General features: G+C 42.6%; 1 protein-coding gene across 4 annotated transcripts; it reads left to right on the plus strand.

Annotated features, from left to right (window-relative positions):
* The first annotated feature begins 4226 nt into the window (after positions 1–4226).
* Positions 4227–27559, plus strand: LOC102460336 (suppressor of cytokine signaling 1-like). Of its 4 annotated transcripts, none has more exons than XM_075935660.1 (4): positions 4227–4756; positions 21589–21712; positions 23006–23114; positions 24524–27559. In XM_075935660.1, exon 4 carries the CDS (start codon positions 24590–24592, stop codon positions 25313–25315), a length of 726 nt encoding a protein of 241 aa, XP_075791775.1. In that variant the 5' UTR covers positions 4227–4756; positions 21589–21712; positions 23006–23114; positions 24524–24589; the 3' UTR covers positions 25316–27559. The 4 variants fall into 4 exon arrangements, with proteins under 4 accessions (XP_075791775.1, XP_025039079.1, XP_075791754.1 ...); XM_025183294.2 differs by lacking the exon at positions 23006–23114 and adding an exon at positions 23468–23758; XM_075935639.1 differs by lacking the exon at positions 23006–23114 and having other exon boundaries at positions 23468–27559.
* The last annotated feature ends 279 nt before the right edge of the window (positions 27560–27838 follow it).

The following is a 27838-nucleotide window of genomic DNA, read 5'->3' on the forward strand; positions in this document are numbered from 1 at the left end:
CAAGCGCATCAGGGGGAGCCAGGTACGACGCCCGGTCCACCCCGCTGCACTTCAGCCTTTAAAATGTATTAAGAACCTGTCAGCTCTTAATACATTTAAAAGGCAGAGCTGAAGTGGGGTTAGCTCCTGGGGCTGGGAGCTAACCCTGCTGCAGCTCTGCTTTTCCTCCCTCTTACCAATTAATCAACTAGTCAATGGAAATTCCGTCAACTAGTTGGTTAGCTGATTAAATGTCATTTAACATCCATAGAATCTGTAGGACCTCACTGTGCTTGGCCAAAAACATGGAGCATTTAGAGTGATTGCAATCATCAGTCTGATTTCGGATCAAACCCTTTGGACCAAAGACTTCATAAAAAGGTTCTCCTGAATAGTAGCAGGGAGAGGGTTCAGATATTTTTCTTGTATTATATTTTAGAATGTTAAGGATAGTGAGAATTAATCAAAAAAGCATGAAGCAGGCAGTAGAATATGTTCTTGACCTGGTGTATTGGAGAAGCCTGAGTGGAGAATATTTTATTATTGAAAATAAATGAGGATGATAATGTAGGCCCAGTATTGTTGAATTATCTCTTTTGCATTAGAGACTTTTCATCACTACCCTGGACCTCTCAGCATACCTTACCCTCAGGATGCATACACTTTCTCCACATGTGCAGTAGGGCTGGAGTTAAGAGGTCACTCGTGGCAGTGATGAGAGCCTGTTTTATTTGCAAGGTGCCTTTCACCTTAATAACGAAGCACTGAAAATAGTTCTGTAAAATGCACAAGTCTCAAACATGGTTTCAGATTGATGCTCCTTTCTTAAAGTAAATAATTACTTGGGAACTGTGTTTGAAGTGAGTCTTACATTTTAGTCTGCCCAGTCAGGCTTGGTCAGTCAGTTTCATAACAGTGGGTGCAGTGCAAAGAATATTTGTTCCCAAGAGTCTTATTCTGGGTCCCTGCCACTGGACAGTATATAATGAAGCACTCTCTGAAGTTCTCAGATCCCAACACATTACAGTACTTGTAGATTATGGCCAGTTCTTTGAAATGTGGAACAAATGGAGCCAGAACACGGATGTGATATATCTGATGGGCCTTTGTTGCTTAAGAGGTAAGTTGCTGCAGGATGTCCCAGCTGCAGCTTTTATGTGGTGGTGAGCTCAGCACTAGAATGAGTGAGCTGCAGTAGTGGTAAGAAAGGGAGATCCACAGCTAGATGCTGCAAATGAAGAAGCAGAGGAAAACTTAAAGGAAGATCTAGAAGAATCTACATTAATGTTCATGCAGCATGGCTAGTATAACCTGAGAAATCACCCAATAATGACTATATAACTATCCCCAGAGGGAATAACTGTCTCCTCTTGAGCACTTTTAAATTTTAAATTTGAAAAGCACACCATACTGTGCATGGCTTTCTGAAGATTCTGTCCAAGAATGCAGAGAAAACTATGACAAGCAAGTCTCTCCTATTAGCCCAGACAAATAAAATTCACATGAAAAAGATAAGAACTTTGTAAGGTGCAGTCTCTTCAGCTTCTGAGGGATGGTGTTCAGCACTATTTCAATCATGTTGAGACAAAATTAACTTGTGCATTTTCATTTTTGAGGAATAAATATTTATTAAATGAATCGCATAGTATGCTTTTTACATTTAATGTTATAAAATAATTGTGGAATTTCTGTTTTATTTCCCCATTTTATTTTTAGTGGTTCTTTCCTTTTAGTGGCACTTATTTGGCGTGGTTTACCAATGTACTGTAACTGTTACCTGCAACACCAATTTACACAGTAATGGTCATGGGCTTTCAAACAGCTCTGCCAATGACCTCACAAGAGTAAGATCTGTTACTACAATGCACTCATAGGACACAAAAGTGATTGACCAAAAGAAGAGATAAATTTGGAGAAACCCAGAGAAGAAAGAGTGAAACTCTGGAGCTGTACCAGGACTGCTGGTGAATCTTCAGCTGACAGAAAACCAAATCAGCAATCGTTACACTGGCAGTGCAAATTCCGCAGTTGCTGTCTGTTGCTGTTCTTCTGACTGATATCAAACTTCCTGAGTGTCCATGCCCAGATGTCATTATCCTTTCCTACCCATGCGTTAAAGTTGCCCAAGATCATGATCATCTCACAGTTTAAGAACTGAGTGCATTTGCTATTAAAACTTATTTGCAGCTGCATCATTGGTGTTGGTGTGACCATACACTGCAATCATGGTAAGATGGCCATGGCCGTCACAGAATTGAGTTCCTCAGTAATCATCCACCACCTTATCATGCCCAACATGGGGCAATGTTTAGAGTACAATGGCTAGCCCTTGATGGAGCAATCCATGGAGGAGCCCAAGAACAAGAATGTATAGGCCTCAATTGTCTTTTCATCATTTCCTGGCCAGCACACAACAAATAAAGCAAAGACATTAATGTTCAGGCTTTTCAATCACTTCGGGTATGTCTAGACTACATGGTTCCGTCGACGGAACCATGTAGATGAGTTTACTAAACATAGGAAAATGAAGCAGCGATTTAAATAATCGCCGCTTCATTTACATAAAAATGGACTCTGCGTTGTGCCAATCAGTTGTTTGGCGGCACAGCGGGGCAGTCTGGATGCTCTGCGGTCAACAACGGAAGCTTTTGTTGACCGCTCCGTTATGCCTCGTGAAATGAGGTTTACCGGAGCGGTCAACAAAGGCTTCCGTTGTCAACCGCGGAGCGTCCAGACTGCCCCGCTGTGCCGCCAAACAGCTGATCGGCACAGCGTGGCGGCTTTAAATTGCCACTTCATTTTCCTATGTCTAGTAAACTCATCTACATGTCTCCGTCGACGGAGCCATGTAGTCTAGACATACCCTTCTTGTTTTAGACAATGCTCAGATGAACCAGGCACCAATTTTACATTTGTCACCTCATGCAGGAGACTGACTCCTGTGGACACTAGATCTTCAGTAGAGCAATAAAATTGCTAATGATGGACATAAATTGAATATCCAGCCCACCTTTGGATACGTCTACACAGCAGTGTTATTTTGGAATAATGTCAGTTTGAATCTACACAGCCTGCAAGCCATTATTTTGACGTAATGTCAAAATAATGTTGAGCTGGGAGACTTTTTACTCCAACTCCTGTAACCTTCATTTTATGAGGAGTAAGAGAAGTCCTCGGACTTCCTGCTGTGTAGACAGTGGGATAAGCTATTTCAACTTAAGCTATGCAATTGACGTAGCTCAAGTTGTGTACCTTATTTCAGCTTTAGCCCTGCTGTGTAAATGTGCCCTTAAGGACATAGCTAGAGAGGAGGATGACACAGGGCACACATGGAAGCCCCATGATGATGAAAGAGAAATGGACAGCCTCTCCCAAACCCATGACTGTGCTTGGTAAAAGTTTGCTTTTAGGGTAAACTTGGGAAAGGTGACAAGTATCTAGAGCTGATATCACTGCAGCTGTGTGTGCAGGGGGGGCGCAGATATTTAACTGACATAACTGTATGAAAAAATAGTGCAAAGTTTATCAACACTACCCGAGCATTGTTATATTCAAAATCATCCATCTGTATTGTGCCACAGAATCCTTTGCAGGGGCACTGTTGAGATACCGAGCATAGAGTTGTTGAGTTGGTGCATGGCTACACCACAAGCAATACAGTGGCACCACACTTAGTGTCACAGCATAGAGGGGAAAAAAAATTTCATTGTGATAGTAAATCCTTCCCCTTGCCAGGCTGCCGGAAGAATGTGCAGAGAGTATGAAATGTTTTCTGGCCTGAGCAATGTCACAAGGCAGCGCAGACTTGGTTCAGGATGCTACCAAGCATGAGAAGGTCCTCACAGTTTGTTCCCCCTGTCTGCCCAGCAGGGACTGGCTGATTGCACCCTGCTGGGGTTACAGGCTGCAGTGTAGCTGGGCCTCAGTGGGAAGGAGGGTGGCTGGAGGGCATCTATTTGGGGTTCCCCACACCCCACTTAGAAGGCTGGGGGGAGGGAAATTGCTGCGATTCTAGCAGCAGGGCTCAACGCCTGTGCAGGGCTTGGCCTTGCCGCACTGAGCAGGAAGGGCAGGGGTCAGTCACCCAGCGCGGCCGAGCCACGGAGCGGAAAGGGACCGTGGAGTTGAGAGGGGGGGGGGGGGGCGCTTTTTCGTTTGTGAGCGGGGCTGGCACTTCCCCGCGGTCCCTTAGCGCGCGCGCGCGCGCGGCCTCCCCGGAGCCAACAAAAGCGAAGGGGCTGCGAGCGGCGCAGCCCGCCAGGCGCGCGCCCCAGTTGCCGGTACCCGAGGCAGGCGCGCGTGCAGGGGGGGGAGGCAGGCGCGCGCCGGGCTGGCAGCCCGCTGCCGCCGCAGTTGTGAAGAGTCTCGCTCTGCCCGTCCCCCTCCCCCCCGGCCGCGTGCGCGCACACACACTCACACACACTCACTCCCTCACTCAACTCACTCCCCAGCCCGCGGGCGGGACGCGCCTCCTTCGCGTGACTCAGCCCCGCGTTCCTCGCCCTGCGCCCCGAGCAACTTGGCCGGGGGGCTCGGCTCGTGAGTGCGCCCGCCGCAGCGCTGCAGCCGGGCAGCTGTTCGGGACCCCCTGAGGAATCGGGGGCGGGAGAGCGAGGCCCGGACCCGCTCCCGGTCTCGGAACGAGCATCTTCTCTCGCTTTGCAAGCCCGAAGTGCCCTCCCGCCCCGCCACCTCCCGCCCCGCGGCACGGGCGAGCCCGCCGGAGGATTTGGCGAGCATCCCCCGGCCCAAGGGCACGGGCTGGCCCCCGCCTCCAGTAAGTAACCCAAAGCCTCCTGGCTTATTTCCAGCGGCTCGAAGGGGGGTTCTCTTCCAGGGGGGAGGAGGCGGGAGTGTGTGCCGGTGCGGGTGTGTTTCCCTGGGCTAGCGGGAGACTGTGGATGGAAACCCGGCGCCGTGGAGCGGAGAGAGTGACACACTCTTGGCTGAGCCCCAGGATCCAGCCAGTGCTGCTTCTCCGCCTGGAAAGTTGCACTGATTGCCCTAAACTTAAAGCCAGTCAGCAGCTGCTTCCTGCCTCTATCCTCCTTTCAGCCCCCGCTCCAGCGAGCTAAACTCCTTCTCCAGCCTGCTGCAAGTCCGTCTGCGAGCAGAGCCTCGCGCTCCATCGGACTGAGTCCGGAGCGTAGATCGCTGACAGGTCCGGGTCTCCCCTGCAGGATCACATCTGAGTTCGCTCCTGTGAGTCCACATGGACTGTCTGAGGCAACCAGGACAGTGGAAGGGAAGTAGGGGCTCTCTGCTCTGATCCCTTTCCCGGCTCAAACAGCTTTGAGTCTGAGGTCGCCAACCTGGCAAAGATGGATGCCATGCAATGGGCTTCCCTCAGGCTTCTCTGATAACTTAGCGCTTGTTGCTAGCTGCACAGCCATGGAGAGCCAACTTAGCACATGCACTGGCAATGCCAGCTATAGCCACTCAGCGATCCTGATGCTGCAGTTTGGGTCTCAAGGTACCATCGTTGGTGGAAACACCAGGAACCAATCGGTCATCTTTAACCAATACTGAATTTTCTTTATAAAAAAAAAACAACCCTCAAGAAAGGGGAAAATAAAAGCAGCCTCTTAAAAGCTGTTTTATTCTCTCATGTCACACCACTTGCTCTGTCCCAAATTCTAGCTGTCAGTTTTGCTGTTTCACACGGAAAGTAATCTTGTTTGCTGCTTCATCGCTAGCACACATGGCGTAGAGTGCTGTTACTGTTATTGTAGGTGGCTGTTGATTTTGGTTCGTTTTATTTTTTGCTTCTTTCTAAAGGAGCGGTTTACTAAACTAAAGGTATTTAAAGTTGGTGTGGATTTGTGTGGATTGGAACTAGATTTGAAAATCAGAAAATGCTTCAACAAATGCATGTTTTGGTGTGGGTTTGGTAGAGCATCTGAATAGGTATTGATAGATACAACATTGCCAACACCAACCATTCAAAGTATTGTGAATCAGACCTCTGAAAATAACAAGATTTTTGAAACAATAATAAATGTTGGATGACTTTCTTTCTTTCTTTCTTTCTTTCTTTCTTTCTTTCTTTCTTCACATTTTTTAGCTTTCCTCCAGAACCATAAGGGCTAAATTTTAATTAAAAAGAAAGAAAACTGAAGACAGTTATTCAAATGCAGGAGTTGAGGCTGTAAAAATATCAGAAGACTCAGAATAAAATAGTGAGAATTGGTGTCTTTCATCCAAAGAATATCATGTATTTTACCAACTTTACAAACATTAAATATCAGGATAATTTTTTTTGGCAAGGATATGCATTCACTTCTGGAATGTAAGTGTAATATAACAGTACACAATGTTGCAGAACTTGAATAGTTTGCCAGCAGGAAATTCTTCCTATATAAAGGCAGACTGTAATTTTATATTGGAATTTGCTTAGAACACCAGGACTCATCATATCCCTTCACTTGCAAAAAAGGTGTAATAGAAACAAGGTGTTAAAACATTTTGTGGCCATTATTTATATGAAAAAATGGCACTTATAAGCAATACTGGGGTTTTTACTCTCTGTTGTCACTTTCCTTGAACTTTTATTATTAATTTCACTATATTTATATTTTAGTTAGTGAAATGCCTCCAAGAATTCAGACTTGAGAATCTTAGATTTCATCTAAGCTCTATTTCAAAGAAAAGTTTGAAAACAGGACCTGGCCATACAATGAAGGCAAATTAAAATAATCCAGCATTTATATAAATAAAAATTCATGATTTCAAGGCAGTTTCATGATTTTTGGAGAGTGTTTGACTTGTGATTTTTTTGAATTTTTGCGTTTGCCAATTCAGCACACTATCATTTGGGATTATTAGTTCAGTACCAATTTAAAGGAAGCAGCATAATTTATGGTACTGCCAATTTCACTCTTTGCAGCACTCTGGGGATTTAAAGGAAAATCCAGTCACATATTGACCATGCCCAACCCTGTTTAGTTCCTGAAATGTGCGAGATCAAATATAACTCCACTTCCCCTCTAATGCCAGCTGGTCAGAAGTGAGGGCACTGTTCTGTCTACAGTACCAAAGCAATCATGGCAGTAGCTTGGATCCTGCAAACACTTAACACACATGCTTTAAGCATGTTTAATATTATTGAGGTCAAAGGGGCTATATGTATGTGTTTGAAGTTGGGCATATGTGTTAAATTTATGGGACAAACATTTAATCTTGGTCTGGTTTGAACAAAGTTCTAAGAAGATTTGGCTAGCCATTGTGGATGAAGCCAAACTGTTTTATATAAGAGTTTCTGGTTTTGTCAATTGTCTTCATTCCAGCAGCCAAGTATTTAATTGATGATTTTTAACTATAGGTTTGGCCTTTTCCAGGTCAGTAGGTACGGAGTCAATTTTTTTTTCTGCTTGTCTCTCTGCTAGTGGTGCGATTAAATAACCTGGCTTATCCATAACTGACCTTTAAATATTGCTGTTTTGAGTCTCTATGCAAGTCTTTCAATGAGGGTTGTACTAAAGCAATGTGTAAATTGCAGCCTTTTCCCAAAGCTGGAACTGGTGTCACAGCTATTGAACCTTTTGTGTCGTGAAAAGCAGACATAGGAGAACAACCCCATCTCTTCCCCCCAGGAAAAGAAAAAAGTTGAGCTCCTAGACACCTCCAGATGTTCATATCTCTGCTTCTATAACTGAGGTGTCAATCTAATTTTTGGAGAGGGCCACATTCTATTTCTAAATAAGGTATTGGAGCCCATAATTAGGACCACGTACCATCCTTAATTCACAGTGATTTTTTTGCAAATGTCAGTGGGATGTTTACACAAAGGTCTAAGGTAGAATATAGCTTGTAACTGACATGTTAGTTATCTCTTTGGTATTGCGTGTGGTTGCAATATTACTTTCAGAAAATACTCCCGAGAAGTGGTGGGCAACCTGCAGCCCATCGGCCACATGCGGCCCATTGGGGTTCCACCTGCGGTCCACACACTGCCTGTCTGCCCCCCTCTTCCATGCGCCTCTTGCGCACTAGAGCCCCACACTTCCTACTCCTCCCCCTCCCTCCTTCCCAGCACTTTCGAAGCGCAACATCTCCACTGATTTGCGTTCTGTCCCCGCTTCTCCTCCTCCCTTGCAACATCACAAATAAGCTGTTCATGGCTGTTCAAGCTCTGGGAGGGGAGGGGAGGGGAGGGAAGGGAAGAAGTGGGGACGGAGCACCAATCAGTGGATTTATGGCACTCTGAAATAGCTGGGGGGGGGGGAGTAGGAAGTGTGAAGCTCCAGTGTGCATGAGGTGTGGGGGTAGACGGCAGAGGTAGGTTTGTGGGCCACAGGTGGAACCCCAGGGGGCTGCGGGCCACAGGTTGCCCACCACTGGCAATCATGACAGCCACTGAGATGGAGGGCCACGCATGCAGACAACTCACTAGTCCTGGTTGCCCATTGCTGCTCTCAACTTTAATGCCACTGTTCCTGCCCTGTGTTTCCCTTTCCACTTTTCTTTTTCTGTCTCTCTTTGCTTTCCTTCCATCTCCATTTCTTTCCCACCAGTAACTCCTAATCCCCCTTTCCACATACATACATACATAAACACATACTGTCTTTTCTCTTACACCCATTCCTATCTCATCTCATCAGCAATAAAATACATATAGCTGATATTAAGTATAATTATTAGATGGATGAATCGAGGCCCTAAGGAGGTCATATTTTGGTCAACCATTATTTCCGGGGTTCTGCAGACTTTACAGACAGCACTGCATCAGTTACACTTGGTTACTGTTTGTAAGCCATAAGGGCTTTAAATGCATCTTTTTGATGAAAGTTTAGATTATGTGGAATCTGAATATGCTATGTGGCCCACATAAATGTCAGATGTTTGACACCTGCTGTATAATGTGTATTTTTATAAATGGGAGGGGGGGTTGTTGCAGTTAACTGGGACTATTAACTGATAAGCAATTGCTTATCAGTTTCCTGAGTAACCTTTAACATCTCTATGCAAGACCATGCTGAAATTATATTTATTTGATATATATGACTAAGGGCATAAGATAAAGCTAGAAGATTGGTTCCTACTATCACTGTCCATATATATATCACTGTTGACCTGCAGCATTGCTTCTATTGCTGCTTCTACTACTATTAAGGATTTCAGGAGAATTGGCAATGTCTCAGTGAGGCAGTATTAAAGACACTAGAGCACGTTATCCAGTGCAATGAAAAGATAGGAAGAATAGTAAGAAGCCAAGATGGTTCCATCAGGAACTCTTTACCTGGAAACAGAAGCGGTATCCTACAAAAAGTAGAAACACAGATTGTTAAGGGTGAGTACAAAAGAATAGCACAAGCATGAAGAGACAGAATCAGAAAGATTAAGGCCATGTCTACACTACAAAATTATGTTGACCTAACTTACATCGGCAAACTGTTGCCACAATTATTACATTTCTTGGGTCTGTTCATGCTCTGCTCTTTGTGTTGGTGGTGTTTGTTCTCACTAGAAGCGCTTGTACTAATTTTGTTTTCAGTGTGGGGCATTGTGGGATGGCTCCTGAAAGCCAGTAATAGTCTACATAAATGATGCAATGTTTACACCACACTGCGTTGACCTATTACATCTACCATGACTCTACCTCACTTGGGGAGACAGTGTTACTTCAGTCAGTGCAGAGAGGTGATTGCATTGCTGGAGCCAAATTTATGTGAAGTCACTTCTACAGTTCGGTATTGATGAAAGGCAGGTTATATGGATCTAACCCAATAATGTAGATCAGACCTAAGGAACCAAATGAATTACACCTAGCAAGGGACATAAAGGATAATCAGAAGAGGTTCTACAAATACATTATGAAGGGGGAAAAAGACAAAGGAAAGAGTAAGGCCAGGTCTACACTATGGAAAGGGCCATCCATAGGGGGTATAGGGCCTAGGATGAAAAAATTAATCATGATTAATATTACGATTAAAATGGTAATAGAAAACATTGTTGATGTTTACTACATTTTCAGATATTTTATTTCAATTATAACAGAATACGAAGTGCACAGTGCTCACTGTTTTTGTTACAAATATTTGCATTGTAAAATATGAAAAATTATTTTTCAGTTCACCTAATATAAGTACTGTAGTGCAATTTCTTTTATCATTACAGTTGAATTTAAAAATATAGGATTATGTACTCAAATAGTTGCATTCAAAAATAAAACAGTGTAAAACTTTAGATCCTTGAAGGTCCACTCCATCCTATTTGTGCAGCCAGTTGCTCAGTCAGACAAGTTTGTTTACATTTTCAGAAGATGATGCTGCCTGCTTGTTTACATCTGAAAGTGGGAAAAGGTGTTCCCATGGCACTATTATAGCCAGCATTGCGAGAGATTTATGTGCCAGATGCACTAAAGATTCTATATGTCCCTTCATGCTTCAGCCACCATTCCAGAGGATATCCCTCCATGTTGATGATGGATTCTGCTCATTAATGATACAAAGCTGTGCACACCAATGCATGCTCATTTTCATCATCTGAGTCAGATGCCACCAGAAGAAGGTTGATTTTTCTTTTTTGGTGGTTCGGGTTCTCTAATTTCCACATCAGAAAAAAGTTGCGCTTTTAAGACCTCTGAAATCATGTTCGATATGCTGTCCCTCTCAGATTTTGGAAGACACTTCAGATTCTTAAACCTATATGATCTGAAATTGTACATTGTTTTTTTAATGCAGTTATGTAACCAAAAAAAATACATTTATAGTTGCATTTTCATGGTAAAGAGATTACACTACAGTAGTTGTATGAGGTGCATTTAAAAATACTATTTCTTTTTATCATTTTTACAGTGCATATTTGTAATAAAAATAAAGTGAATACTGTACACTTTGTATTGTGTGTTGTAATTGAAATCAATGCATTTGAAAATGTAGAAAAACATCTAAAATATTTAATTACATTCAGTTTGTGTTTCTATTGTTTAAGAGTGTGATTAAAATTGTGATAAATCATGACTTAATTTTTTCATTGCGTTAACTATGATTAATTGGCAGTCATGCTTAAAAGATTAATTGTGATCGGATGCTTATCACAATTAATATTTATCAGGGAGAAGGAACGAGGCAGAATATGAAAAGAACAGGCCAAAGAATTTTCATGTTCAGGTTGATGAAATTCATGCTAGGGTACTTAAGGAACTAGCTGAAACAATCTCCGAACCATTAGCAATTATCTTCGAGAATTTATGGAGGATGGGCATGATCCGGGAGAAGTGAAAAAGGGCAAACACAGTACTCCTCTTTAAATAAGAAACTAAGAGGACCCAGGGAATTATAGACCAGTCAGCCTAACTTTGATACCTGGAAATATACTAGAACAAAATAATAACCAATAACTCCTAAGCACCTACACCTAGATTTTTAAGGTTATTTAGGCATTGTTGTACTTAGCATTGCAACACCTAACTGATTTAGGATCATAAATCTCATTTTCAAAAAGGATTTCAACTATCAGTGTGATTTAACCTCTACCCACTGCTTAAGTCCCTTTTTAAATTATATTTAGGCACTTTAAATCAGTTAGGCATTACAATGTCTAAATGTCTTAAAAAAATCGGAGCCTTAGAAGATAGTAGGGTGATTAATATTAGCCAATAGTCAAGAACAAATTACGCCAAACCAACTTCATTTCCTCTTTTGATCAGGTTCTGACCTAGGTAGGGAAGAAGCAGTAGACATGATATATCTTGATTTCAGTAAGGCTTTTGACACTGTCCCATGTGATAGTCTCGTAAGCAAATTAGGGCACTGTGGTCTAAATTAATTACTATAAGGTAGGTTCCCAACTGGTTGAAAGACAATACTCAGATACTAGTTATCAGCAGTTGACTGTTGAACTGAGAGGGTATATCTTGTGGGGTCCTGCAGGGGTCAGTTTTAGGGATGTCACCATTAACCGGCTGCCTGGCTGAGCTGGAATAGCCACCTGCCCAACATGGATTGGGGGCTGCTCCAGCCTGGCTGGGCCTGCTGAGCCATAGGAGGAGGGCACTCCAGCCCAGCTGGGCCTGTGGTATGGTGGGCATGGCCTGAGCAGGCCCTGCCTGGCCGAAGCAGCCTGCAGCATAGTGGGCCCAGCCAGGCTGGAGAGCCTCCTGTCTGTGCCATGGGCAGAGGAAATTTCAGCCCAGCTGGGCCCACTGTGCTGTGGATGAGAAGCGCTCCAGCCTGGCCAGAGCACCTCCACCCAGCTGGAGTAGTCGCTTGTCCGTGGCGCAGTACAATGGACTCTGCCCAGTCTGAGCAGCCCCACCCACAGCGGGCCTGACCAGGCTGGAGCATTCCCCTGCCCTTGCCCTTGCCACAGTCTGGTGGTGCTATAGCCTAGCCTAGCCGGGCCGGGCCCACTGTGCCGCAGGCAGGGGTCTCCTTTAGCCCAGTTAGACCCACCACACCACAAGCAGTGGGCTGCTCTAGCGCAGCCAGATTGGAGTGGCCCTTAAACTGCGGGATCCTGTTTAAGTGGTTAACTAATTAAACTGGATTTTACATTCCTACTCAATCTTGGGTCTGGTACTGTTAAATATTTTCATTAATAACCTGGACAATGGAATGGAGAGTATGCTTCTAAAATTTACAGATGACACCAAGCACTTTGTAGTACAGGATTAGAATTCAAAGTGGCCTTGAAATTCAACAACTACAAGTGCAAAGTACTACACCTAGGCAGTGTCTACCCTTGCACTTGCTCGAAAAACTTTTTTAGCTCACGAGTGCTTAATCCCCCCCATCTTGATGAATTTTGCTGTGGTAAGTGCACGAAGGTGTGCTCTCCTGCCAACAAAGCAAAACCCACTCATTGCGGGTAGAAGTATTTTGTCGGCAAAAGTGCTGACAAACAGTGTTCACACACGCTGACTTTTAGCAACCAGGCTGTGTCAATACAGCCTTGTTGCTAAAAGCTGCGTGGTGTAGTCGTGCCCTTAGAAAGAAAAAGTAAAATGCACAACTACAAAATGGGGACTCGCTAGCTAGACAGCAGCACTACTGCAAAGAATCTGGGATTTACAGTGGTTCACAAATTGAATATAATCCAACAATGTGATGCAGTTGCAAAAAAGGCTAACATTATTCTGGAGTGTATTAACAGGAGTGTTACATTTAAGACATGGGTGGTAATTCTGCTCTGCTCAGATCAGCACTGGTGAGGCCATAAGTGGCATACGTGTCCAGTTTTGGTCAGAATCCTGTAAGAAAGATGTGGACAAATTGGAGAGAGTCCAGAGGAAAACAACAAAATGATAAAAGGTTTAGAAAACCTGACCTGTGAGGAAAGATTTGAAAAAGCAATAAATTTGGTCTTGGAAAAAAAAAGACGCTGGGGAAATTGATAACAGCCCTTAATGTGTTTGGAAAGTGTTATGGAAGACAGCAGTCAATTATTCTTCATGTCTATGAAAGTTAGGACAAGAAGTAATCTGCTTAATTTTCAGCAAAAGTGATCCTGCCCTGGCTTGGCATCGGGATTAAATTATCTCTCAAGTTTCCTTCCAGTCCTACATTTGTATGATTCTGCCTCATTTCTGGTCAGGCCCATCTATCAATTCAGTTTTGGGCCTTTCTTAAAGCAAATATATCTGGCACAACTGGTCCTTGTTATTTTGTATTGTGAATAAGTGCCCCCAAAATGACCAAAATAGACTTTTCAAACTCATTTACATCCATGACCAAACACACAGGATTTGAACCCAAGTCTCCAGAAGGGAAAGGTTTAAGAAGGTAGAATCAATAACTACTTTTTATCGTAGACTATATCCAGTGTGGCTGTATCAAAAAGAATCATAATGTTTCAGTTCTTGTAAACTAGCTTAAATGAGAAAAAGGTGACAATTTTTGTTTATTTAGTGGCAAAATGTGCTTGCATTTCATTTAATGGCAACATTTGCTGTGTTGTCTTTGGAGAGTGCACAGCAGCCCCTTTAAAGAGTGTTCATTTTCCTTTGGTGGAGAGATGAAAAAGTCAGTGTGCACTTCACAGGAAATGAAGTCTGATACAAATTTGCAGACTGCACATTTCCAAGAACTACTCTCAAGGTATTTTGGTAACGCTCATTTTCTGTGTTCCCCCTTCCTGCCCTTCCCCCCAACAGTTCTCTTATGCTCTCTCGTACACATAAACACATGAAACATATTATATTGAGAATCAGCTTTCCATGGTTGAAGTTGCAACCACGTTCCAATAGGTTTGTATTAGCTCCCCTAGAATTTTTGTTAGCAAAATTAGGTTAGATCAAAAAATATCAGGTTTACTTTGAACACTGGGTAGAATTTTTCTGCAAACCTGATCTTAGATTTTTACTTGACTAACTCAAAAACAAACATCATACTTTTCAATATTGATTTAGTGATATGGAAACTGATGTCCCAGCTAGAGTTGACGAAAACAGATTTTAATTAAGAAAACTTACTAAAAGTGTATTTAATTGTAGCTGTGGCAGGCTTTTGAACTGCATAGGGAAATGCTTCCACTTGCATGGTGTCTTGCTGAAGTCAGAGGTGTTGTACATAGGTGGATGGGTCTGCTCTTGAGGAGCCAGTTACGGGGGGGGGTGTTTGTGTGTACATGTGTGTGCGTGTGCGCGCGCACTCCTTAACACTTTTGGAGGGAGTAGTAATGGTTCTCCTTCCTATTCATCAGGTTAACTGAGATTTTTCCCTTATTCTCATAAGGTCTATGGTTTTTTTGTTTTGGGGATTTTGGTTTTGGTTTGTTGGGTTTTTTGGCACAAAAGGAACAGTGTTCTACTTCCAGTGACTTGGACTAAGTCATTTATCTAGTAATTATGCTCACATGTCTCAGCCTTCCAAGGTCCATACAGGGGAAACAATGCATGACCATGACCAGGAACCAAAGTGAGGGGGGTCACAAATATATGAATTCCAGAAACTTAAAAGTACCGTGTGATTTATCCATTCAATGTAAATGGCTTTCAATAACATCACCTTTTTGTAGTAAACAACTTTTGAAAGTAAATGAGGGATACCAGATTTATGTAGAATGTAAGTTACATTCCACACAATCTTATTCCAGTATCCACTGAAATAATTGCTGCTTCTCAAAATGGAGGTATTGGAGAAGTATAATTGTGTTTTTGTTTGTAACAATTGAGTCACTGTTGGATGATATATAATTTTTCTTTTGCTGATAGTATCAAGAAAAGTGGTCTGAACTGTTTAAGTTATTAATACAGAGCTATTCAGTAGTAGTTCTGTAACTAAGGTTAACATAAGGGATCCTTTATAACTCCAGTATTCACTTTCTTAATTTTGCACAGGAAAAGTATGTGATTATTATCTGAGTATGCTTCAATTCCTATGGAAAGTTTGAATGTTTCAGTGATGGTTGTTTTAAAAGTGACACTTAAAAATGACTCACTGTGTAGCTTCTGGTCTGCTCTACTCTAAAATCACTTTATTTTAAAACTTCAGAACTTACATACAGCTAAATACAATTAAACAGGCTCCCCTAATGGACTTGCTCCCACCTGGCTCCCTGTGGTGCAGCCTCTGATAAGCCTCTGATAAGGAGTGAGGCTGGAGCACCCTGACTGCTGGCCCTGCCCCTGGGGACTATAGAATAGTCGACTCACCAATAAGAATTCATGAGATTACTCAACTATTCAATTAACCGATATTTAACATCCCTAATGCATACTTTTGTGACTTGTCTAACAACCACGGATGGTAGTTAGCAGATGATCCCTTACATGGGATATTACCTCTGATGAGGCTTGGGAACAGGACTCTGGGAGGAATGCCCTTGTCCTCATGGAGCTAAAAACTATCCCAATGAACTCCATCTGTAGCACTGGTACAAAGGTTGGACATTAGAAAAAGCTTGAGCACTGGAATAAATTGCATAGGGAGGTTGTGAAATCTCCATTGTGGTAGATTTTTAACACCAAGTTAGACTTACACTTATCAGGGATGATCTGGGTGGTGGTTGATCCTGCCATGAGAGCAGGGGATTAGACTTGATGACCTTTCAAGGTTCCTTCCAGTTCTAGCATTCTAAGTAACCTTTGTGGTGACTCTAAGAATTTTCATTTCTTTTGACTTTTAGGGACTTTTTTCCCCAGCTTCCTTTTTGTAGAGAGGGTAGGTGGGCTGCAATGCCACCTTTTTAATGCATAGTGTGTCTGCAGTGTTTTTTTATATGATCCCTCCTTTGAGGTTATTGAACTTAATTATACTGTGATTGTCATTACTTCGTGGCCTAACTATTGTTTCCTCTTCGGTCAATTCCTGTGGGTTATTTAGGACTAAGTTAAGGATATCCTCCTTTTCTGTATGCTCATAGGACTAAGTGTTTCAAGAATCAATTGTTTAAAGTGTCAAGAAATTTTCTCTAAAGCTTTCCCGCTGTAATACTTGACCAGTTTTGTATGCAGGTAGTTGAAACCGTTGTTATGACTGGCTACCTCTTAGATCTCCCTCAGCATTGTTCACTTCATATCCTTTTTCTGATCAGTGGGCCAGTCATTTAATTACCCTGAAATCACTGACAGCCTGTTACTTCTCCAGAAGTTATTTCTGTGGTCTAAACTTGTCACAGCAGTAACTGAGCTACCTGTGAGATAGGGAGGGTACAAGCGTGGAGTAAAGAAAATAGAGCTGCATCAAAGAAAAGGGAAGAAGGGATTGAGGAGAATCTGACAGTCAGAGGGCAGGTGAATGGACCTAACTGATGTTATCCATAAAAGTACTGTACTGGGGATGGGGGGAAGACCAAGGAAAAATGCCATGCTGAACATTTAGGCTGTGACTAGATTGGCATGATTTTCCGGAAATGCTTTTAACGGAAAAGTTTTCCGTTAAAAGCATTTTCAGAACAGAGCATCTAGATTGGCACGGACGCTTTTCCGCAAAAGCACTTTTTGTGGAAAAGCGTCCATGCCAATCTAGACGCACTTTTCCGCAAAAAAGCCCCGATCGCCATTTTCGCGATCGGGGCTTTTTTGCGGAAAACAAATCTGAGCTGTCTACACTGGCCCTTTTGCACAAAAGCTTTGCGCAAAAGGGACTTTTGCCTGAATGGGAGCAGCATAGTATTTCCACAAGAAGCACTGATTTCTTACAGTAGGAAGTCAGTGCTTTTGCGGAAATTCAAGCGGCCAGTGTAGACAGCTGGCAAGTTTTTCCGGAAAAGCGGCTGATTTTCTGGAAAAACTGGCCAGTCTAGACACAACCTTAGTGTATTAGTGTTCTGATCTTAATCTATGGTGGTTGCAGACTCCCCCCACCTCTCCCCACACACACGGAGAGCCCTCCAGGGCTCCCCACACCTTCCCAGGTTTGATTTTGTAGACCAGGGCTACTCAACTTTGGAAGCTCCAGGGGCCATAGTGATATTCACAGCACATGCCGAGGGCCACAGCTTAAATGTGGTTGCATATATATGCAAATATACACAAATAGCTTCTTTCACACTGATGGGCATGATTACAAAGATTAAGTAAGGCAAGACTACACAACGCACAGGTCCCATTCAAGTCAGTTCTGCTGATATTAATAACATGCAATATTTACCCAATTTCCACCCATATGACATCACTTTTAATGAGCAATGACAGTCCAGGAATTTAACTACTAAAATGGATATCAACAGGAGACCATTATATTGACTACTTTTTTGTTTTGGCTCCTACTGCGGGCCACGAGTTGAGCTCCACATAAACCCAAACCGCACCGTGGGCCGCAAACAAACAGACCGCAGGCTGCATGCGGCCCCCGGGCCATGTGTTGAGTAGCCCTGTTGCAGAGAGAAAAGGGAAGAGGAGGAAGGAGCTTATACATTTTTCATGGTAAAGAGGGGGAGCCGAGCCATCCTTGAACTGGTGGGTTGTTTCTGCTTCCTCTTCCCCTCTTGTGAGAATGATGTCAGCTACTTTTTCCCTCTCCTGCTCCCAGTCCTCCACTCAAAACTCCCCTGTGCTCTCAAGAGGAGTGGGAAGAACTGTTTTCTTCCTAACGCAGCTATATTCGCTGTTCTTCCCTGGGGAGATGGTGAAGACAGCCAATCACAGGGGTTTTCCTCCAGGAAGGGCTGAAATTTGTGTGAAGGCTGGAGCTTCTTGCGTCACAGTGAAACTGGCTCCAGCAAAGGCCAAAAATCCCATTAAACAATATTTTGACAATGCTACAACTGGCCAGCTACCAGCAAAGGCAAGCAAGCTAGTTAGAAAAGCAAGCAACAAATCAGTTTTTTGATCAGGCTCGAGTAGGCTAAGTAGCAGTTATTAATGTCTAAACTTAGCATCTGCCAATATGGCTGCTGGAAAATAGGGTTGCCAGATGGTTTCAACAAAAATACCGGACACACTTGACATTACATCACAATCTACATTAAATCCTATTTAGAAAATACCAGACATTTACATTTTCTCATTTATATTTTCTCAATTTGTTTCCCGAACAGAAAGCTCAAATACTGGACTGTCCACTTCAAAACCAGACACCTGGCAACCCTACTGGGAAACAGTTTGATTTTTATGAGGGAGGAATAATTCCAAGCTGTAGGCCAGAGTTCAGTAATCCAAAAGAAATATTTGCCAGAAAGGCTAGTGATAACTAAATTAAACAACCAAACCAGATCGGGTTTGCAGTAACTAAACTACAACTGATTGCTTACAGGTCTTGCAAAACATGTTTTGGCTTTTAGGAGAGCAATGCCCTCCCTGATATTTTGCAGTTGCAGGACTGTAAGAAACCTGTTGCTGTTAGAGCCAAGTATCTTAATGAACAGCTCTGTAGTAAGAGCAATCCTTTTGTAAGGCCTGTGGAACTGATTCCTTCTCTGTACATGATTGTTCTGCTGCTGATGTGCAATACTTGGAAGCAGGAAATGTCACTCTCTCCACATGTGGCTTCTGTTACTAGATTGCAATACAAGGGGAGAGCTATACATTTGCCTCCCTCTTGAACATTGGTTTGTACAGCCAGTAAATGCAATTTCAGTTTTGGAATACTCTAAGTTCCCAGTCATAATGGCCTTAATCAACAATCAGTAAATAGTGGTCTCATTCTTGAATCAACCTGTGTTTTTATATCCACAGAGTGAATGATAAAAAGAGGACAGGCCTAAGACTTTGCCACTGTTTTAGAGAAATTAATTACAGTTCACACTGTTAGCATATCAGTAACACCCTCTTCTTCTATATGCACACCACTGTATGTACTATTCCGCTTAGGTTTGTTTGTTTGACACCCACCAGAGTCAACCTTGGTTGAATCCAGTTGTGTTCGTGCTGGTGTGGACAAAGGATACTACAGTTTTGGAGTGACACTTTGAGTAAGATTAGCACTAACGTGGCTGGAGTTTGTGGTGACACAGATAGCCTACCAAAAGTATACAGCTCTTTACTTGGCTCATTCTGGATAGGTCTCCCTTCCTGCTTCACTCTTGGGCTCTCTGTTGGGACACTCGCCACCCTATCACTGCTGCCATCTTGCATAACTCATGATATAATTTTCTGGGATTGAATTATAACCTTCATAGTGTGGACTATAAACATTACAAGGCAGTCCAGTTAAATAGAAATAATGAAACTCTATTGTGTATATGTGGTCTTAGCAAAGTGCTTCAGAAATAAATATAGAAAGCCAGGTTTATTTTTCTACCTGTTGAAGAATCCATTAACAGATATGTAGCTGAACAAGTCATTGTACGTTATATTTTTGGGATGTATGCTCTTTTTGCTTGGCATAGCAGCTTTGGTATTGGGGCCAGCAGAAGGAGTAAAAGGCAGTTTTAGAAATGGTGGGACTCAAGGCAGAAGAGCTCAAATCAAAATTTATTGGGGCTGCATTCAGGATGGTTGAGTAGTGAATATGGGCTGTTCAGATGGCCTACAGAACAGATGTAGACAAGATGCTTCTCATATTATGCACTGCATCAACTACCACCTGAAGCTTGTTATTGTGTTAAGCATAACCTCTGAGATCCGGAACAATTTTTAAAATTAATTAGAAGATGCTTTCAGTTTTCACAATTTTTAAGTTCCAAAAATCAATGGCAATTTCAAAACTCTTCCTGATGCCTCTGAATTGAGCTATTTTGGAGGTATTCTATCCAGCATGTACACTGGATTACTAGACAGGCCAGAGCATAGAAAGCAGTGATAACAAAGCTATCACAAGGCTGTTGACAAGTGATATACCCAGGTTATAGTCCAGACTAATGAGTTGTCACCTCTGCCCTCTAACATGGGGTGCTCTTTACAAATCTTTGCGGTTGTAACCTCCAGTTTGGACTGTTCACAAATACGCTCCAGCATGGCAAGTCACTCCCAGCTATGTCTGTGTATGCTCCACAGTCAGCCATACTTTGATTCGTCATCTTTGGCTATACTGCAGTGTGACTTCCACATACCCGCAGTCCTAGACTTTTTCTCCCAGAAATGCCTAGTACTGTCTAGCCCACTCCTGGACAATATAGTCAATTATTCCTTTAATAGAAATAATATACACAAAACTTGCCACCCCAAATGGAGTTTCCTCAGACATTTCAATTCAAATAGACTGGATTAGATAAAACAAGTGAATTAACTACAAAGAGATTTTAAGTGAGTACAGGCAATGAGGCATAAAATCAGAAATGGTTGCAAGAAAAATAAAGATAAAATGCAAGTGGTACCTAATTTGATTTCTCACCACATTTTTCAGCAGTCTTACTGACCTAACTTCTTCAGTTGACTTGCTGCTGCCTTTGTCCCTTCTGGTGTAGTCAATCAATTGGGCAGACCAAGGAGGTAGCTCTGTTGCCCTTTCTGGAACATTTCTAGATGGGAGTAAGGTAATAGGCAATCTGCATAGTACAGGGAAGGGGTCCAGGACTTGAATTGCCCATTCTCTACTTTCTAAGCTAATGCCCTATCCCCATGGCCATGCCAGGGAACTCTATGCTGTTCTTTGCCACAATATAGTTGTGTTTGCTCCTGCACCTCTTCCTGCCAAAAGTCACAGGTAATGGTCCATCAGCCTTGTTCACATGTAGCTGAGGCATAGCTTGTCTTTCATCTCTGAGGAACTGGTATGGCCATTCCGAACACTTCTCTGGAAAACATACTTTTAGGGGAGACCTTGCAGTGGCACTGCTGTAGTGAGGCATCTCTGCTGTTACGAGATTTTCTGTCTAGCCGCCCTATACCAATGGGAGACAGCTCTCCTATTGACATAGGTAAATCACCCCCCAACTAGTGATGGTAGCTATGTTGTCAGGAGCGTATCTCTTGCCAAAACAGCGCTGCCCACACTAGCTTTTCTGTCAGTAATTTATGGTGCTAAGAAAGGTGTGGTTTTTTTCATACCCACGAGCAAGAGGGTTATACCGACAAAAGTGCTATTCTGGACACCACTTTAGTCATAATCTCAGTTTATGTTTTTAATTTCACAAACAACACTGCTTTTTGTTATGATGTTATTTATCAGCAAATTAAGTTTTTAAATGATGTCTCACAAAGGCATACTTTGTTCATTCACAATAGTGTGTGGGGGTAGGGAGATGGAGACCATCTGAAATGTACTGCAGAGCATGAGTCTAGGCACACTATTTCACAGATGAACTCAATCACCAATTTGACTGATGTCTCTCTTGCATTTCAAGGTGAGGAGCGATTCTTGCTTGAGACTTGCAAAAGTTAGGAAGTGCTGCCCTGGAACTCTTGGAAATGGACAGCTCTGGGCTTTATGTCCAAAAGCTTATCCCAATGGAAGGCAAATTGAAAGAGGTAAGCATTTCGGGGCGTTTGGATGCAAAGGTGCAGAAAAATCAGCTCTATATGCTTGAAGTTGCAATTGTCTTTTCTTTGCAACCCTGGCAATACTTGAGGTCAGATGTTATAGCTGAGGTGACATGGCTGCAATGCTATTTGGAGCTCTGTGTTTTGCCAAAAAGGGTGCAATTAAAAGAAGCGAAATTCTGTCATTGCCTTCTCAGCTCAATGATGTAACTATATCCTGGAAAGCAAATAGTGGTAGTAATACATTTCTAGAGTGCCTTTAATCTCAAAGCACTTTACAGACTGGGTTTCCCCATTAAGGCTACGTATAGACTGCAAGATACTTTTGAAAAAGCCTCTTTCGAAAAAAAAGGGTGTCTAGACTACAACCAGTATTTTTGAAAAAGCAAGCTGCTTTTTCAAAAGAGAGCACCCAGGCAGTCTAGATGCTCTCTTTCGAAAAAACACAGTTTGCATTACATAGCGCCTTTTTTCAAAAGAGCACTTTCGAAAAAAGGCATTCTTTCTTGTAAAACGAAGTTTTCCACGTTCAAAAAAACTGCCATGTTCTTTCAATTTACTGTCAACAGAATGCGGCAGCAGTCTAGATGCAGGGGAAGTTTTTTCGAAAAAAGGCAACTATTTTTGAAAAATCCCTGTAGTCTAAACACACCTATAACTTGTGGGTGTATGAACTTTGCCTCATCTATGGTAAAACAAAAAAAGCAGTCATGTAGCACTTTAAAGACTAACAAGATATTTTATTAGGTGATGAGCTTTTGTGGGGCAGACCCACTTCTTCAGTCTGCCCCACAGAAGCTCATCACCTAATAAACTATCTCTTTAGTCTTTAAAGTGCTTCATGACTGCTTTTTTTGTTTTACCAAGATCAGACTAATACAGCTACCTGTCTGTTACTTTTCATCTGTGGTGGTGAGTTCTGGGATAAGTTGGATTTATATTGCACTTTTGACTGTATTCCTTGCATTCTGCCCACTGATCAATCTCCCCTTGGATTTCTTCTGACATCTCAAATTTCCAGAGCAGTTTCTAACATCTGGCTTTATTTAATAAGTATATAAATAAAAATTAACCTGCCAGTGACTGACTTCTCCTCCTCCCTCTCTCCACGAAAAAGTGGAATTTTCTTCCCAAAATGACACTCAGTTGAGGTGGAGGATAGCTAATAGTACCAGTGATGAGTAGCCCATGTCCGGGGTGGGGAGGGAAATGCGTATAGTGTATAGCATTAACCTATACATTGTGGTTATTGGTTAATTGACTACACTATTACATCCCTAGTTAGCATTTGGCTTGCCTGACCAGCCTGATGGAATGGAGGAACATGGATGCTGGTTTTTGTTGCTGTAATACTGTTTTATGCCTGAGAAATGCTTTGAAGATTCCCAAGGTGAAGTGAGAAGACTGAACCATGTGTCTTCACCAGTTTATAGGTTGCTTGGGGGCTGTTTAGTCTGCTCACATGCATGCCTTCTCCCCCTCATTTTCTGTCATAAAAAAGAGAGAGTGACTGGGTTAATGGAGCATGTCAGAGGATTGAGGGCAAGGTTTTGGCGGTGAGTTACTAACTCGAACGCCTGGGGAAGTGGTATGTAACAGCTCAGACTTCTCATACAGAATAAGCCTCTGGCTCAAGTTGTGGTTTTTATGTTTATATATTTGTATATGTATGTGTGTGTATATATACATATATATATATATATACACACAGTATATATATTTTTTGTAATTGTAATAACTTAGATGGATTGATGTCTGCAGCAGCGGGTCAAGGTGCAGGAATCAACAGCGCTAAATATAGGGAATCTGATAGGAACACAGAAACCAAGAAAGAGACCATAATAGTGAAAAAGAGGAGTATTCTTATTCCAGTGTGTGAGCAGAGGCAGAAGGAGTACCAAGCAAACAATTAGCCATACATTATCAAGATACGGATTGTTAGGGCAGAAGCATATGGTCCGGAATTATTCAACAGTATTGATGGAGCTCAGGGGAAAAACTCTCCAGAGGCTGTGATAGAAGAGAGACTCAAAGGTAAGGGGCTGGGATTGGGGAGAGGATGAGTACATGGAATCCAGCAGTACCTAGCTGTTTAAATGGGATTAAAATCGAACTCATGGTGATTTTGACCTACATGTTCAGAGTTAAACAGATCATCAGATGTAGGCAGGAATTTAACTTGGGACATATTGTTGGGACCTGAGGCAGAGAGCTTCACCTTCTTTTGTTGTACTGAGCACAGCTAGTCTATAATTGAATCATTGATTACAGGGGCTTGTGGGTATTAGTGGGGATCAGTCCTTGCCAGCTCCTCTTTCTTCACAGCCATATTGGTCCTTGAAGAAGAGAGTGGAGCCATATATGAGAATTCCTTTGATCAGCCATTAAATTATAATGGACAAGATGATTTTCTGGGTAGGAAAGCTCCCACCTTCAGGCCTGTGGTTATTCTCTAACTTGTGGGAATGTGTTGGAAAATTCCCAGCAGTGTGCTTTGCCAAAGATTAAGATAGTCAGTTGAGGGAAGTGGTGAAAGCCCCTTTGCTGCAGTCACTTAAGCCTAGAGTAAGCTGTTGTAAGGAATAACCCTGCATCTGCTGAGATGAGAGCCAGGATGCAGAGAGTATGAGTTACCTAACAATTTTTAATCACTAATTTTTGCAGCTGTGTAAATTCTGAGTACCCTTTCCTCTCTATAGAGTTCTGCCCCCAAGCCTTCTTTGTCTGAAACTTCATTTATCCAATTAGAAAGAAGCTAAAACTCCCATCTGCCGGCTTCACTTTCATTCTCTTCTCCAGGCTGGATGCAAAGAAGAAAGTATACTAAAGATAACATCTTTCTGGGATCCATGGGCCCTTTGAGAGATGATCAGAGGGAGGCCAGATGATCTACTGAATGCACACAAGAACCTTTCTCTTCCACAAAGTCAGCATCAGAGCACTCCCCACGCTCCAGCCCCATCCAGGTTACCCACTCATTACCGGGCCTTCCGCAGCTGTGAGTGGGAGGTAGTGGAGCGATCACTCAGTAGCCTGCAGGCCAGTGGCTTCTACTGGGGTCCCTTATCTGTGAGTGAAGCACACACCAAACTGCAGCAGGAGCCGGTGGGGACCTATCTGGTGCGGGACAGCTCTCAAGGGAACTGCCTCTTCAGTGTGAGTGTTCGGATGCCAGGAGGCCCAGTCAGCTTCCGGATCTCCTTCCGGGAGGGATACTTCTGGTTGAAGGACTGGTTCTCGGACTGTGTAGTTAGGCTGCTGGAAATGGTGGTGGCAGGAACCCAGACCAACCCTCTCCACTGTGATGAAATGGGAGGAATCCCCCTGGTGCTCTCTGTACCCCTCTGCAGGAACCGCAGAGTTGTGCCCAAGTTGCAGGAACTTTGCCAACAAAGCCTGGAAGCTTACAGTGGGACAAGGGAGGAGAGTCAAAGATTCAGAGACTGGGAGAGGCACATGGGAAGGGCAGTTACTTTGCAGTTTGGAGAGGAACAAGGCAGAATATCACCCAGAATTCACCATCTACATAGAGAGGGAGACAGCTGCGTACATGTGGCAGGCAAAACTGAGCAAGTGTCTGTGACACGCTAACTGAATATGCCACTGCCATTGGATTGTACTTTTCCTGGGGGGAGGAGAGGGATAGCTTGAATCTGCTGACTACAGAAGCTGCCCTCCTGAGGTAGCAATGTGTAGCTTTTCCCTGTGGCAGAGTAAAACTGTCCCAATCCAGCACTTTTTATTCCAGTTACTGTAATGCATAAGCTTCAGAAACAAGGGCAATGCTTGTCCTCCTAGCACATCCCTCTTCCCCTGTATTCCAAAGTGCCTGAGCAATTTCTTTCTGGAAAATCTCTCCTTGCAGAAAGGTCCAGCTGAATTTCAAAGACTTTGATGAGCACTGATTTAATGCCAATCAGGAACTGTACACTGATCTCTGATACCAAAGAAACTTTACTCTGTGTGCGTGCACGTGTGTGTGTGGAGAGAGAAAGATTTCACAACATGCCACTTCAGAAATACAAGAAAGGACTGTCTAATATTTGCACTGGAGGAAACTGTTGCAGATGTGTATTGTACACAGTTCCTTCAGCTTCTGCATCGCTTGTATTGGAAGCTGGGCTTCATAGCTTCATTTTTTATGGGCACCTTGACTATACTGTTGTGGGATAATATATTTCAGCCAACCAAGCGTTGGTTTGGGGAGTCCATTATGCAATTGATGGTATCAACAGATGTGTCTGATGTGCCATCATGTACAGTCATCTGGCAGTATGCTACCGCCCCCTGCAGATCATCATTAAAGGAGCACTCTACAAAAGCTAGGTTTTTGTCTAACAGGGATGGAGACATGCTTAATAAAACTTACTATTAATAAAAGTGTTTTCATAATGTCTGTAAAAGGAGCTTTCAAAAATGTAATAATTCAGCAGTGCTGGAAAACCAAACTAGCATTGGGCCAGTACATGAGAATAAAAGATTCACTGACCATGCTGAGTGACGTGAAAAATGAAAAAAGGATTCATTAAAAACAGTCAGTTTAATTTCTGCATTTTTTATGTATTAATCTAAAATACAGGTATCACAAGGAGGACACTGTTTCAATATATATGAGTCCTAGATTTCAAATATTATGTTTGTATTGCATTGAATACTATGGTAGGTGCCTCAAAGAAAGGCTTGTTTATACATGAGCCTGATGCAACGAATACACACTATAGATGTGTCATAGCTGGTGAGGGTGAGATCAGACATGGGGATTAGACGGAATTATGAAAATAAGGTCTATAAAGATTGGGTTAATCTGAGTGACATCAGCATTTAAACTCTGCCCCTAAAAATGTACCTATGAGAACAGATGCTTCTGGCAGAGAAGATATTGTGTGTGTGTTGATTTCAGCATGTGGATTTCTGTGTTACCTCAAAGCAAATGTTTGAAAATTTGGTCCATCAGAACAGTTTCCTCTAAAAAGAGAAAACAGCTTAAATTGCCTCATTACCATAGGTACGAAGTTAAATAACAAAGTCCGTGCAAATAAGTAGGCTCTATTGTACCTTTTAAGTCACACATCTTTTTAATGTCTCAGGCAGCAGAGAGGCAAGGTGTTCCCCTGATTAACAGCTTGCAATTTTTTTTCTGGCACTAGTTTCTAAATGGTCAGAGTCCTGGGCTGCTGCACACTTCAAAGTGAAAAGCGGAAATAGGTCCTGCCCCAGGCTCTGCCAGGATTTTTTAAAAGAAACGTATTCAGTGAAATTGGCATGACAAGGTCCTCAACAGCACAATCAAAATATTTTGTCCCTCTTGTGCAGGACTGACTGCAAAGTAGATGGAGAGGCAGATGGGCCAACAGGAGGCAGCCAGTGACAGCAATATTTTATGCTGTTTTGAATTTCATCAGTGTTCCTAGTTTATAGGGCCAAGCACTCTTTATTTCTGTGCATTGCTGTGGAACCACTGTCCTTGTGCTCCTTCCTCAAGCATGAATGCCACCTGTCTGCCCTGTGGAGTGCTCTGCATTCCCTTACTCTCCCCATTTCTGGAAGACAGGTGGGACGTAGTCCTCCCTATGTGGCATTTCACTCCTTTCCTATGCTCTGCTACAAATGCAACACCTGAAATATGCCAGCTTCCCTCCTCTATTTACTCCACATGCAAGGGAAAGGAACTGACTTATTTCATTAAAGTTTTCAGCTATGCTCAGGAATGGCTGTTTTACTGTGGATATATAACACTTTTTGGGTATGTCCACACTTGCATCCTCCTTTGAGAGAGGGATGCAAATGCAGACATTCAAAATTGTAAATGAAGCCAGGATTTAAATATCCCAGGCTTCATTTGCATAATCATGTTATGGTGCTATTTCGAAATAGCGCTATTTTGAAATAAAAACGCTGTGTAGATGCGGTTATTTCAAAAGAAAACCTTTCTTCCAAAATAGCTGTTAAACCTCATTTTACAAATAATAAGAGTTATTTTGGAAGAAGAGTTTTCTTTCGAAATAACCACATCTACACAGCGTTTTTATTTCGAAATAGCGCTATTTTGAAATAGCACCATTACGCGATTATGCAAATGAAGTGTGAGATATTTAAATCCTGGCTTCATTTACA

This window comes from Pelodiscus sinensis, chromosome 1 (genome assembly GCF_049634645.1).
Source record: "Pelodiscus sinensis isolate JC-2024 chromosome 1, ASM4963464v1, whole genome shotgun sequence".
NCBI classification, from domain to species: Eukaryota; Metazoa; Chordata; order Testudines; family Trionychidae; genus Pelodiscus; species Pelodiscus sinensis.

What these genes read in the sequence shown, in the direction of transcription:
- LOC102460336 (XM_075935660.1), top strand. Translation starts at nt 24,590, where the DNA reads ATGATCAGAGGGAGGCCAGATGATCTACTGAATGCACACAAGAACCTT.